General features: G+C 40.5%; 1 protein-coding gene across 1 annotated transcript; it reads right to left on the bottom strand.

Annotated features, from left to right (window-relative positions):
* Positions 1 to 586: 586 nt before the first annotated feature.
* LOC306973051 (zinc transporter ZIP1-like) lies at positions 587 to 3,918 on the bottom strand. The gene is made up of 3 exons (XM_079569859.1): positions 3,689 to 3,918; positions 2,976 to 3,106; positions 587 to 1,356 (listed from the first exon to the last, which is right to left on the bottom strand). Exons 1-3 carry the CDS (start codon positions 3,834 to 3,836, stop codon positions 619 to 621), a joined length of 1,017 nt encoding a protein of 338 aa, XP_079425985.1. The 5' UTR covers positions 3,837 to 3,918; the 3' UTR covers positions 587 to 618.
* Positions 3,919 to 15,932: the final 12,014 nt, after the last annotated feature.

Below are 15,932 nucleotides of genomic sequence, written 5' to 3' on the forward strand. Positions count from 1 at the left end.
TAATGCGGGCTACTAGTTACCATAGACATGCACTAGCCTAGCACTAGCCTAGCATCACTAAACTCTTTAAATATAAGGACTGCATGAATTAAAAAAAAATGAAGAAGCTGGCAGAAAACAGCAACACTCTGGATAACTAGGAAATGAGGCCCTATTTCAAAAATCCTGAAATATCTCTTTAACTGGGCTGCTGTTTTAGACAAAGATAAAGCTACACAAACAATTTTTGTTTCATGCAAATCGATCGAATAATGACTGAGGTGATCAGAAAGAACTTTCACATTCAGTGCTGAATCAGGAGATATCATTGGTGAGGCAAAAAAGAAAGAATGAAAGGCGGTAGTGACCAATGTGTCAAAAGTGCATGAATAATGATGTGAAAAGAGAGAGAGCTGATCTGGCAACCTGCTGTACTGTAGGCTGATGTACGTGAGCTACAAATCTGCAGATGTGTGGGCCTGTTTCAATATTAAAACTCCCGGGAATGATGTCCCAGCACGTCCCTGGGTCCAGGCAATAACGTCACTATGTTTATTAACAGCGCTTGAATTAAAAACATATTTGGAGGTGAGTCCCGTGGGCACCTGAACGCGGCGATGCCCGACTGTGCAGACGCTCTCAGAGTCTGATGAACAGCACGGCCGTGACCACCGCGAAGCCCAGCAGCAGCAGGCACACTTTGGGCATGTTGTTCCGGTGCCCCTGCAGCTCGTGGGGCAGGATCTCCATAAACGTGATGTAAAAGAACGTCCCGCCCGCCAACCCTTCCAGCGTGCACCTCACGATCTGCTGGTTCGGGGAGGTCTTGGTCTCCTCCGTGAGGCCCACCCCGATGACGATGCCCAGCGGAGACATGATGGAGAAGAGGAGCAGGCAGCCGGCCGCCACCGTGCGCCGGATCCTGCCCTGGAGCAGCCGGAAGCACAGGCTCAGCGCGATGATGCTTTTGTGGATCACCAGCGCCAGGCAGATCTCCATGACCTCCTTCTCGTCCTCCACCAAACCCACCGCCAGGCCTTCGAACACGGAGTGCAGCGACAGGGAGAAGACGAGGATGAAGGCGCGCAGAGCCGACTGCGAGGTGAAGTCCACGTGCAGGTGGCCGGGCTCTTCCGAAGCGCTGCCTCTGTGGTGGTGGTGGTGGTGCTCGGGCGGGTGGGATTCGGGAGACTGGATGCTGTTGGTGGAGGGGTCCAGGAGAGCTCGGCGTTCGTCGAAGACAGCGGTAGACGAGGAGGAGGAGGAGGAGGAGGAAGAGGAGAGCTGGTGTTGACTGAAGGACAGAACGATTTGCTCCAAGATCAGCACCAGGAAGAAACCCATGGCCATGATGAACTCAGGCAGCGGGAACTGCAGCTGTGAGGGCAGAGAGGGTCAGATACCAGGAGGTAGGGCTACACAATGATGGGTATTTTCAATGTTGGCAGTTTTCCAAGGGAATTGATAAGAATTTATGGGAACTAACCTGTTACCTGCCAGCTTAGGGTTAAGTTAAAGGTTAGAGTTGTGTGTTCAGTGTGAAACCAGCTTTGGTCGATTGTCAAATAACCCTCTCTCGTCACTGCACTAGGAGCGCTGTGATTGGCCACGTGTTACCGGCTGGTCAGCAGGAAGGAGAACTTTTCTACTGTGTTTTTGAGTTATTCCACTCTCTAAATTTGGCTTGCTAGCAATATTTCTGCCATACGTGCTGCACACTGTCTTATCAACTCGCCAGAAAAATATGCAAACTTCTTTGTGACTTAAAGGGACTATACAGAGTTTAAAAATATTAAAATTACGTATTTTCCTCTCCCGACATGTTCCAACCATGTCCTAATGTGTAGAATGAGCTCAGACCTGTTCACCAACTGCCTGTAAAATCCTGCACTGTCACTCAAAAAGGTGTTACTTCGGGTCCGATTTGCCGTCATACACCAGCTTAATATAGAAGCTGCAGTTACACCCTATGACCTGAGGTGGCAGTAGTGAGTATAAAATGGCCAACTTGCATCTAGTCCCTTTAAACAGAAATAAAAAGGCAACTGAACTCTCTGAGAAGACAATTCACTCGGCGTTTGAACGGGGACCGAGATATTTAGTTAAAATTTACTACTAGACATGCTACAAACATCATGTGCAGCTCGGGCTCAGTCTGGGGTTCAGGTCGCTTCAATGCAGATGCTGCTCTGAGACGAGGGGAGACAAGAGCAGACAAATAGTCGCCCTGCCCCTAAACAACCAGTGTTAATTTCGTCAACTAAAATATAAAGTCTTAACTTTCGTTAAAGTGATATTTTTGACGACTAAAATTGGACTAAAAGTGTTTTGTGAGACTAAAACTATGACTAAAATGTCCAGAAATTTTAGTCGACTAAAATAAGACAAAATAAAAATGAAAAGGAGAAACTAAAATCATCCGAACTTCTATTGACAGTCTGAAAGAGCCTCATATCGTAAAATTCACTGCCAAAGGAGCAGCTCTGAGCTTTGTTCATGTGGGAATTAATTGTCCGAGAGAGTAAATACTACGCTGACAGAAAAGACAAAGGGACAGAGGGATATTGTTCATCCAATTATACAATGGAAATCATTTTTTTCACTCAAACTTGGCTGTAAATACTGTTTAAGTGTCGTTAGCCCGCAGTTAGCTTTGACCGTTAGCCTTTTAGCTTCTTCTTGGTGATTCTATTAGTGCGTATTGGGGTCTCCGGGTCGGAGGTAGGAAAGTTGCAAGGGTGGTTTTCTGGCCAGTAACACCAGTAACCCATTAACACTTGTATTACCCCCAGAGGAACTACGGAAAGGATTTATTAAGGTAAACAAGTTAGTATTGCTTCAGTGCAAACCAAATTTACTGTACATAAAACTTCTATTATGTATATTTGAGCTTTTAGTGACCTTCATCTGGAGTGGTTAGTTCAGCCACGTCATTATCTAACCCTAATATATAGTATAGTATAATAGTAGTAGTAGTAGTCTCAGTATTTCCTTACTGTGACGCCTGCGTTGTCGAAGGCCTTGTTGATTCCGTCCAGGTAGTCCGGGAGCAGGTCCAGGAGACACGTGGCGAAGAACACGCCACCGGCGAAACAACTGGTGAGGCTGAGCAGACGCCGCCGCAGCTCTGAGCGACAAACATGACCCGTGAGAACCAGGCCGGAGGAGCACTGTGTCTAAACAAAGGTCCACCTGGCCTTGGCGAAAGCGTTTGAGAGATTGGTCTGTGTGGAAAGGCTTTTGGCGCAGACTGGCAGCCACTTTTTCATCAGTCTGACCCTTGGCAGTTATGGCTATATGCATGGCTACATTGCTGTGTATGTTTTTATTGTTATGGAAACTTTGCTGCTCATCTTGGCCAAGTCTCTCTTGTAAAAATACATCTTAGATCTCAATGGGAATAAAGGCAAAATAAATACAATTGAAAAGGGACTTTGACTTAGAGGGCACAGCACCGGAAACAGACTCAGTTTGGAGGAGCACAGAGTGAATGAACTTGACAACTCCAGGACTACCCCAGGACTACTCCAGGACTACCCCAGGACAACCCCAGGACTACTCTAGGACTACCCCAGGCCTTCCTCAGGACTACTCCAGGATTATCCCAGGACAATTCCCGAACTACCCAAGGACTACCCCAGGACTACCCCAGGACTACTCCACGACTATCCCAGGACTACCCCAGGACTACTCCAGGTCTTCCCCGTACCTGCGTTGTGGGTGCAGCGGACCAGAAAGAGGGGGCTGATGCCGAACAGCAGAGTGACCGTCAGCAGCACAGCCAGAGCCCCCAGTTTGACGTCCAGCGCCGGAATCGGACCCGCTACGAGGGCCTGGCTCCGCACGGGCGCCGCCATCTTTAACCTCCCGCCGTTCACCTTCACACCTTCACCTCTGACCTCTCACCTTCCGAGGGTCACAGTGCGGCCATAGACCTGCCAGAGGAGACAGAGGTTTGTTTGTTACTTTGACTGGTTTCACTTTTAGTGCGAAAGTGTCTGGGGTACGTTAGAAACCGCCATGTTAGAAACAACCATGTTAGAAACAACCATGTTAGAAACTACCATGTTAGAAACCGCCATGTTAGAAACAACCATGTTAGAAACCGCCATGTTAGAAACCGCCATGTTAGAAACAACCATGTTAGAAACAACCATGTTAGAAAACGCCATGTTAGAAACAACCATGTTAGAAACCGCCATGTTAGAAACCGCCATGTTAGAAACAACCATGTTAGAAACAACCATGTTAGAAAACGCCATGTTAGAAACAACCATGTTAGAAACTACCATGTGCAAAAAAACACGAACACACAAAGGTCATATCAGAGGAGCAGATGTGGAGAAACATCTTAAAAATCGAAAAAAGCCGAGGTTTCTTTTTTAAACCACATGCGCTGTGGTAAGTTTTTTGCAGCATTGCAGCTGCAAAAACCCACAAACTACATTATTCAGAGACTAGTGAACATAAAGAAACAGTCAGTGTGAGTTGTGTGAGGAGAGTAAAAAAAAAAACGGACAGTGAAGGGACGTGTTACAGGTTTGGCCACTTCAGACAACAGTCGATCGGAGACGGTTTGAGGCGTAACCACCAGGGTTGGGACGATCCACTTTTGTCACGATCCGACACATTAAAACAAGTGACATGTTTACCTTCAAATGTGTAAAAAAGTAGGGCCGGGACTTTTTTCGATTAATTACGATTGATTAATTAATCACATAAGGTTTAGTGCGATTGTTTATTCACACAGTCATAAACCTATTTAAAAAGATCATTCTCCAAAAAGTCAGTTCACTCAGGCCTCACATCTCCACTTCAGATGAGTTCAAATGCAGGAAAATACAAAGAAGCATCTAAAATATACCTATAAAAATAATTACAACCCCTAAATAAAATTGCTTAAATGCAATTAATTGCGATTAATTAATTACAAAGGCCATAATTAACTCAATTAAAAAATGTTAATCGAGCCCCACCACTAGTAAAAAGTCCAAAGTTTATAAACCAAATGACATTTAACATTTACTGTCTTAAAGGAATAGGCCACCGTTTTTACATACTAAAATATGTTCTTACCTCACTTTCGCCGTGTTAATATATCCCCGTCTGGTCTTTGTCCGCGCGCTCTGTCACGCAAACGGAGCACATACGCAGCCTCTCTCACATGTCACATAGCTCCGAAAAAGCTCACGATAGAAGCTACCAAGCTCTTCCACATGTTCCCTATTTAAATAAAGTTACGTGAAGTGTTTTCATGCAAAGTATATTTACACAGAAATGTAGCATGTCGATTTTAGGAGCAAATAAAAAGGGGGCCTAAAGGTTATTGACGGAAGTGAGCGGGGGAAGTCTTTAGGAGTTACTGCGCGGACGTTTTGCTCCTCGTATCATTACGCCTCACAATATAGTCCCCCTTTTTATTTGCTTATAAAATCGACATGCTACATTTCTGTGTAAATATACTTCGCACGAAAACACTTCACGTAACTTTATTTAAATAGGGAACATGTGGAAGAGCTTGGTAGCTTCTATCGTGAGCTTTTTCGGAGCTATGTGACATGTGGGAGAGGCTGCGTATGTGCTCCGTTTGCGTGACAGAGCGCACGGACAAAGACCAGACGGGGATATATTAACTCGACTAAAGTGAGCTAAGAACATATCTTAGTATGTAAAAACGGTGGCCTATTCCTTTAAGCAAATCTGACTAATCTGTCCTGTTGTCCTTAATCCTGGGTTCTGGTGGCAATTAATTAGTGATTAAAGGATTATTAAAGGCTGTTAACAAGTTCCTGACTTCTTAAGATCTAACGTTACTCTCTCTCTCTCTCAACGAAGTCTTAAATCTGGGGTACCTGACTTTTTCTTGCTGTAGGATAAATTCATTTTTGCAAACACATGTTGTAAACACAGAACACAAAATGTCAGTTTGACCAAGAAAAATCAGGTACCTCATCTTTAATGGTTCTCATAATGTAATCTGTAGCTGTATTTTTCTTTGGCATATAGATTATGTTTTACAATGTTTTTTTTTTTTTATGTTTTACATCAATAGTCACTGAAGTAGAGCTGGTCAGTATATCTGATCTATATAATCACAATATCAAAATAGTTGTGACAATGGAGCTGATGAAATTGAATTGATTTAACCAGAAAAGTCCCACTGAGATTTCAGAAACTCTTTTCAGGGGTGTCCTTGCCCAAGAGGGGACCCTATTGTACATGTTTTAGTGATATGAGAAACCATTAAACACAGGGAGAACTCCACACTCCACCTACGGTGTCCACCTGTCCCTCCTGCTTAGACCTTTGTCCCCCGTCCCACCTCTTTAAATAATGACCACCTTTTACCATAAAGTTATATTTACACAGAAAACGAATAATTATCCACCAGAGTTTCCCAGTTTCTGACTCATTAAAGGAGCTGCGCCAAAAGTAAGGCCTTGAATGTCACTGGTCTAAAGCACATTCAACTATTACATTACTTTGTCCAGTTAGTCGAACTTTAATCTAATGTTTCCACATTTTTAGAAATGATAAGTGCATAGATTTGTTGTCTTTCAGGACTTAAAAACCCTTAAATTTGCATAAAATGTACAGTATTGTGTCCTACCTCTCTGGATTAGAATATTTTGTGAGATATTTCTATCTGTGTGATTTTGGGCCAAAATAAGGAAACGCTTCAAAGCTGATCTTCATCTAATCTCACTTTTCACGTCTGTCCATCCAAACGACTTTCAGGCGGTCACTTTAACTCCATCCTGGGAAATGAAGCCCCGGGACCTTCTGGCTGTGAGGCCACCCTCACCACACAGAGCTATAACTAATACTGAAATACTACTAGTGCTGTGTGATTTTTTAATAAAAAACTGTATTTGGATTAAGCAAATAAACAACACAAAATCCTGAGGTAACTGAGGCACATTTGTTCAGCCGGACCTTCTTCCTCTAAGCAGAGAGCTAAAAAAAAAAAAAAAAACTAACTAACTAAAAAAATATATCGATTTTTTAAAAATATGACTCGATTTGACCAACTCGATTTTTAAATCAAATTGCTTTTTTTCCCAGCCCCAAATACGACCACGGGTAGTGACGTATTACAAAAGTAACGAGTTACAGAAATACATTACTTTTTTGTGCACTGACGAAGCCTTTTGGATGAGAGGCGAAACGTTTGACACTTTAGTTCAGAAGACGACTCAAGAACCTCCACTGAAGATCAGTTTTGTCAGTAACTGAAGAACATCATTTAGTACTCAAGAAATTCAGTGATAAATCATTAAAGTTTGTATTGATGTACGGAAAAAAAAAAGGGCAAAGAAACTCCCCAATAAAATGCAGCTCCAGATCAAGTTAGTGCAGTTAATGTAACGGCATTAATACTATTTTCAGTCTATATTTTGCCAAAAGTAACTCACAATGTTAGACTTACTACATTTTGAAACAGGAATAAGTAATATAAACACATATTACATGACAAATCTGTAACTACAATCAGTGTTGGGGAGAATACTTTGAATTGTATTTAGTTACCGAATACTGAATACTTGCCCTAAAGTGTATTCTGTAACATAATCTGCTACTTTGTCTAATCAGAGTATTGTATTCTGAATACTTTTAGAATACTTTCACATTGATTAGCAATATATTTATGTATAAATATGGCATATAAATACATAAATGTAGACTATGATTTGTAGAACGCCTGTTATAAACTGTGTTATCATTAATTAGAAACTCTCTGCAAAAGCAGCAGCAGATCCAGCATCATGTGACACGTGTTTGTATGACCTGAGGCTTCAGGCGTTTCAATCTTTATGTTATTTTAGGAAAAAGAAAAAACAGGCCATCAATTCAAGTTGTTTCTTTATGTTGTACAATACGGAGCTAAAATGTAATGACTGAGTACTTATTTTTATTCTAAATACTTTTAAATGAAAGTGTAACTTCACAATCAAGGCCGGGACAAAGTATCGGATCGGACTTGAATACTTTGTGCTGCAATAACAAGTATCAATACTTTATCAGGTATCGCAATACTTTCAATACTTGTGTTTGGAGGCATTTCTATCACACACTCCTTTGTTTTCCTTTAACAGTTACACAATTACACAATTACACAATTATACAATTACACAAATACACAGCACTTTGCTACTTTTTGTGTTAATGCACTTTTCAATCTCAACACTTAAATGTGAAATGTTTTTAGACACTTTAGACACTTTTTACACATTTTAAGTACTTATCATAATTACTCAGTATATCGCAATATGTATCGGATCGGCCCCTGAGTATCGTGATCAGTGTTGGGCAAGTTACTTGAAAATTGTACTATATTTTATATTAGTGATGACAGCTTTAAAAATGTAATAAGTTTGTATTACATATCACTGTTTCACAAATGTAGCTGAGTTACATTACTTTGAGTTACTTTTTAGTTACTTTTGGCAAAATGTAAACCGAAAAGTGCACAAGCGCAGTAGGATATTTGTTTTTGTCTTTTGTGCAGATCTAACACATGTCTTGATTTGGCATGTTGCATTTTATTTGAGGGGAGTTTGACATTTTTTCATCCGTACATTAAAATGCACTTGTAATATATTCCCGGATTTTGTCTCAGTAATGTGTTATATTCCTTAGTGGCTGAAAAAGTAATTTATTTTTGTAACTCGTTACTTTTGTAATATGTTACCCCCCAACACTGATCGTGATACATATTGTGACAAAAATGGATCGTCCCAAAACTGACTAGAAAATATGAAATTTCTTTATGTAACACAGTTGTAATACAGTTGATGAAAAGAGAGAACATGTTTAGTCTTGCCCACATGTCGGTCGGGCGTTAACATACAGACTGTGAGCTCAGTTCCAGATCAGTAAACGGATACTTTGGTTAAAAAAGCCTTTTGTCTTCGATTGCACGATTACGCACTGACGTCGTTATCAGCATATGTTTTGCACGCACATGTACGCGGGCACGTTCCACGGCGCTTTCGCTTCACTTTCTAAACTTTGGTGCGTCTTGTGACTTCTCTCGATCAAACTAAAACAAATCTGCAGAGTCGGTTCATCTTATTGATTTTTGCTTTGGACCCAAACAGACTCCCCCCTTTTTTAACGGGACCAAAGTCTAGTTACAACAACGTCATTACATGTTTACGAGAAACATGCGCCGCGTTTCCATAGGGTCGAACTATTACCGGACAAGATGTTCACGCTCACTTTAAAACTTCATATCAGCCCAATAACTTTCCCTGATCATGTGACAAACGTCTTTAGTTGGTACAGCCGGGTTTAACATGAGGAACAGTAGGTCTATGCAGGAAAAGTCTATAATATACCCCCCCCCCAAAAAAAGCATTTGGAGAAAATCACAGCAACTTCTCGTGACTCACCGGGTTCCGACGCTGTGTGTGTCCCCTTAGAGGTAGAAAGGCACGACGTGAATGTGGAGCAGGAGGAGAAAAGTCCGCTTGTGTGTCGGAAAAAGCGTGTGGGTTGTGGGTTCCCGTCCGTAGTTCCCGATCGCGCTCAGTTCGTTCGGGAAGTGTGAGTCAAACATCAGCTGATCCCGGAGCGGCAGATAAGACCGACTTTTCTGGCTCACTTCCGGTTTTCACAATAAGAGCCGAGGAAGTCACGCAACGTCAAGACTAAACCAGGACTAAATCATGATCAGGAAAGACTAAATCATGATCAAGAAAGACTAAACCAGGACTAAATCATGACCAAGAAAGACTAAACCAGGACTAAATCATGACCAAGAAAGACTAAACCAGGACTAAATCATGACCAAGAAAGACTAAACCAGGACTAAATCATGACCAAGAAAGACTAAACCAGGACTAAATCATGACCAAGAAAGACTAAACCAGGACTAAATCATGACCAAGAAAGACTAAACCAGGACTAAATCATGATCAGGAAAGACTAAACCAGGACTAAATCATGATCAGGAAAGACTAAACCAGGACTAAATCATGATCAGGAAAGACTAAACCAGGACTAAATCATGATCAGGAAAGACTAAACCAGGACTAAATCATGATCAGGAAAGACTAAACCAGGACTAAATCATGATCAAGAAAGACTAAACTGGGACTAAATCATGATCAAGAAAGACTAAACCAGGACTAAATCATGATCAGGAAAGACTAAACCAGGACTAAATCATGATCAAGAAAGACTAAACCAGGACTAAATCATGATCAGGAAAGACTAAACCAGGACTAAATCATGATCAGGAAAGACTAAACCAGGACTAAATCATGATCAGGAAAGACTAAACCAGGACTAAATCATGATCAGGAAAGACTAAACCAGGACTAAATCATGACCAAGAAAGACTAAACCAGGACTAAATCATGATCAGGAAAGACTAAACCAGGACTAAATCATGATCAAGAAAGACTAAACCAGGACTAAATCATGATCAAGAAAGACTAAACCAGGACTAAATCATGATCAGGAAAGACTAAACCAGGACTAAATCATGATCAAGAAAGACTAAACCAGGACTAAATCATGATCAAGAAAGACTAAACCAGGACTAAATCATGACCAAGAAAGACTAAACCAGGACTAAATCATGATCAGGAAAGACTAAACCAGGACTAAATCATGACCAAGAAAGACTAAACCAGGACTAAATCATGATCAAGAAAGACTAAACCAGGACTAAATCATGATCAGGAAAGACTAAACCAGGACTAAATCATGATCAGGAAAGACTAAACCAGGACTAAATCATGATCAGGAAAGACTAAACCAGGACTAAATCATGATCAGGAAAGACTAAACCAGGACTAAATCATGATCAAGAAAGACTAAACCGGGACTAAATCATGATCAAGAAAGACTAAACCAGGACTAAATCATGACCAGGAAAGACTAAACCAGGACTAAATCATGATCAAGAAAGACTAAACCGGGACTAAATCATGATCAAGAAAGACTAAACCAGGACTAAATCATGATCAAGAAAGACTAAACCAGGACTAAATCATGATCAAGAAAGACTAAACCAGGACTAAATCATGATCAGGAAAGACTAAACCAGGACTAAATCATGATCAGGAAAGACTAAACCAGGACTAAATCATGATCAAGAAAGACTAAACCGGGACTAAATCATGATCAAGAAAGACTAAACCAGGACTAAATCATGACCAGGAAAGACTAAACCAGGACTAAATCATGATCAGGAAAGACTAAACCAGGACTAAATCATGATCAGGAAAGACTAAACCAGGACTAAATCATGATCAAGAAAGACTAAACCAGGACTAAATCATGATCAAGAAAGACTAAACCAGGACTAAATCATGATCAAGAAAGACTAAACCAGGACTAAATCATGATCAGGAAAGACTAAACCAGGACTAAATCATGATCAAGAAAGACTAAACCAGGACTAAATCATGATCAAGAAAGACTAAACCAGGACTAAATCATGATCAGGAAAGACTAAACCAGGACTAAATCATGATCAAGAAAGACTAAACCAGGACTAAATCATGATCAGGAAAGACTAAACCAGGACTAAATCATGATCAAGAAAGACTAAACCAGGACTAAATCATGATCAGGAAAGACTAAACCAGGACTAAATCATGATCAAGAAAGACTAAACCAGGACTAAATCATGACCAGGAAAGACTAAACCAGGACTAAATCATGATCAGGAAAGACTAAACCAGGACTAAATCATGATCAGGAAAGACTAAACCAGGACTAAATCATGATCAAGAAAGACTAAACCAGGACTAAATCATGATCAGGAAAGACTAAACCAGGACTAAATCATGATCAAGAAAGACTAAACCAGGACTAAATCATGATCAAGAAAGACTAAACCAGGACTAAATCATGATCAGGAAAGACTAAACCAGGACTAAATCATGATCAAGAAAGACTAAACCAGGACTAAATCATGATCAGGAAAGACTAAACCAGGACTAAATCATGATCAAGAAAGACTAAACCAGGACTAAATAATGATCAAGAAAGACTAAACCAGGACTAAATCATGATCAGGAAAGACTAAACCAGGACTAAATCATGATCAAGAAAGACTAAACCGGGACTAAATCATGATCAAGAAAGACTAAACCAGGACTAAATCATGATCAAGAAAGACTAAACCAGGACTAAATCATGATCAAGAAAGACTAAACCAGGACTAAATCATGATCAGGAAAGACTAAACCAGGACTAAATCATGATCAGGAAAGACTAAACCAGGACTAAATCATGATCAAGAAAGACTAAACCGGGACTAAATCATGATCAAGAAAGACTAAACCAGGACTAAATCATGACCAGGAAAGACTAAACCAGGACTAAATCATGATCAGGAAAGACTAAACCAGGACTAAATCATGATCAGGAAAGACTAAACCAGGACTAAATCATGATCAAGAAAGACTAAACCAGGACTAAATCATGATCAGGAAAGACTAAACCAGGACTAAATCATGATCAAGAAAGACTAAACCAGGACTAAATCATGATCAGGAAAGACTAAACCAGGACTAAATCATGATCAGGAAAGACTAAACCAGGACTAAATCATGATCAAGAAAGACTAAACCGGGACTAAATCATGATCAAGAAAGACTAAACCAGGACTAAATCATGATCAAGAAAGACTAAACCAGGACTAAATCATGATCAAGAAAGACTAAACCAGGACTAAATCATGATCAGGAAAGACTAAACCAGGACTAAATCATGATCAGGAAAGACTAAACCAGGACTAAATCATGATCAAGAAAGACTAAACCGGGACTAAATCATGATCAAGAAAGACTAAACCAGGACTAAATCATGACCAGGAAAGACTAAACCAGGACTAAATCATGATCAGGAAAGACTAAACCAGGACTAAATCATGATCACGAAAGACTAAACCAGGACTAAATCATGATCAAGAAAGACTAAACCAGGACTAAATCATGATCAGGAAAGACTAAACCAGGACTAAATCATGATCAAGAAAGACTAAACCAGGACTAAATCATGATCAGGAAAGACTAAACCAGGACTAAATCATGATCAAGAAAGACTAAACCAGGACTAAATCATGATCAGGAAAGACTAAACCAGGACTAAATCATGATCAGGAAAGACTAAACCAGGACTAAATCATGATCAGGAAAGACTAAACCAGGACTAAATCATGATCAAGAAAGACTAAACCAGGACTAAATCATGATCAAGAAAAACTAAATAAACCAGGACCAAAACGGGATAAATAAATGATAATACATTTTTAAAAAAAACTCTCTCGTGCACATTCACATAGGCGAGGCGGGTGAAATGTCTTGCTCAGAGGCACAACAATAGTCTACGTTACTTTACAAGTGTAATATATTCTATATTTGTAGCTATTTGTAGTTTTTAAAATGTAATGTGTTGGTATATGTTTCAAACATGTAGCTGAGCTACTTTTGAGCTGAACTGAAAATAGTAATATAAGAAGTGTTGTGTGCACGCCTGTGTGTGCCCGTGCACGTCTGTGTGTGTATATGTGGGTGTGCGTTGTGTTGTTTGATGGCCTCGTCGGGGTTACCGTTACCACTGTTGTCACTATTGCATCACTGATGTTTTAGCAAAATTAGTATTAATGATTTAATAAAGAACAAAAAAAAGCGGATTACATCTGGTCTGGGCTACATATGTATATGTATGTGTGTAGATGTGTGTGAAATGATATATAAGATTTTTTATAAGATCTTCTCATGGAATATATTATTGTTTGTTTTTTGTTGTTGTGTTGGATTGTTTTTTATTTTATTTTGTGTTGCATCACCATGAAAAAAAGAATAAATAAAATAAAATAAAAAGTCCAGTAGATTTCCTTTTCCTTAGATTTGATTTATTTTCACATACTGAAAACAAGAGCATGATTACATCTGGTTTCACAAACGTGATGGAAGGTCACGGAAAACCCTCAAGGGGTTTAAAAAGTGGCAACCTCGATAAGTTAAGATTAAAAGCAAATGTGAAGCCTGTAATCGTCTAAAAATAAAATAAATAAAAATACACTGTCAGCAAACACAATCCAAAGAAGCTCAATACTGGGTTTAGAAATGGATTCCAAGAGGAAAATAGCAATCACAGGAGCACAAAAGGTGCTGCTGCGAGTGGGAAATCTATGAAACTCATTCTTAACTAAACTGACATGCAATTTCAGTCGACTAAAACTAGACTAAAGCTGAAGAGAATTTTTTTGGACTAAAACTATATTATAATTTGTTGTCTCAAAATAAATTCTGCACTGATGATGATCTTAAAAGGTGCTGCTGGACTGTGTGCGTTGCTCCCCTATGTCCCCATAGCTGCGCAATGATAGAATAACCAAACAAAATAAAAAGAAACGAATTAGAATTAACTCTGCATATTGAAGAATATATTATCAAAAGAAAACAAGAAACCAAAAATAATGTAAACAATTACAAGAAAATACACAACTCAAAATGTGTGACTAATAAACAAAACTTCAAACCAAAAAAACTGACAAACAGCTCCTACACTGTTTGCACTGAAGAGGGTTAAACCTGTTGATTGTGAGTGATCTCTCAGTTCCTCGCTCTTCCACCAGGCGGCGGTAGCGCTGCTGCTCCTCCATGTTATTTTCCTGTGGTGTTTTCTGCGGAAGCACGACTCACACTCGGCGCAGCGGCTGAAGCAGCTGAGACCGACCTGCGCGAGCCCGTCCGGCCTGAGAAGCTGCGCGTGTCCCGTGGTTTCCTCTGTCCGTGCGTAAAGATGAAGGAGCGGAGCCGGTGAGCGCGAGCCCGGCCTCGGACTGCGGCCTCTCACCCGCTGCTGCCCCCACGGTCCCTCAGTCCCAGCAGGTCCCAGCCCCCGGGGCCCTGCCCCGTCCCTGTCCCGAGGAGAGAGCTGCAGATCCGGCTGCACCAGGAACTGGCCTCCCCCGCGCACCTGAGCAAACACGGTAAGACTGACGAGCCTCATATTTATGCCCCAGCAGGACCCGGTGCTGGAAGATAAAAGTGTTACTAATGTAACATGACGCACCGCAGACTGAAGTGATAAGATGTTCCACAGCTCGGGTCAAGGATACATTTCACATTCTCTGCAGCCTGTCCCGGTCCTTCTCAAAGAAAACACAGACTGAAATTATATAAAGTAGAAGTGCAAATATCCTTCATCAGAAGTAGACCATTTGTTTTTCTTTGATAAAGTAGCTGCTACTTTTCTAAATATAACTTTGTTCAGTTGGGCAGTGGTTCCCAAACTTTTCACGACCCCAAACTGAAGCACGAGCAGCCGGGACCCCCCACACTAAATCTGAAATAGATAATATTAAGCAGGAAAAAACACACACACAAATAAAAACGTTTCAATTCTGGTGTGGTAAATTTTTTGCTTGTTCACCGATCAGTTCTTTCAAAAACATAATATTGAAATGATTGAAAGGTCGGCGGTTCGAGTCCCGCAGGTGCTCACTGTTGTTGTGTCCTTGGGCAAGACACCTGCCCCCAGTGTCTGACAGTATCATCAGTATTAGTGTGAGTGGGTGAGCGGTTCGGTGGTTCCTTGAGGTGATGTGCTTCGAGAGCCTAATGTGGGTCGAGAAGTGCCGTGGTTGGCACTGCTTTTCAAACACTTCTATTATATAAGTACATTTTAAATGCAAACAAGACCATATCAATGTCCTAAGGAAACAGGGCAGTGGTTCCCAAAGTGGGGGTCGCGGGACACTAAAGTGGGGGTCGCAAGATGATTTTGAGACATAATTTTTTACATTTCTGACATTGAGTTTGGCGTATTTTTTATGGAAAAAGGTATATTTGAGTGAAATCAAGCCAAATATCTAAATACAGTATCCAAACTAACAGTAGTAAACCAGATCTTAAATGTTTTACACATTAAAGTATTATATTTGCTTATTACATTTTACAGAAGGGGGTCCTGAGTGGTTT

This window comes from Gobius niger, assembly GCF_951799975.1.
Source record: "Gobius niger genome assembly, chromosome: 13".
Classification (NCBI taxonomy): domain Eukaryota; kingdom Metazoa; phylum Chordata; class Actinopteri; order Gobiiformes; family Gobiidae; genus Gobius; species Gobius niger.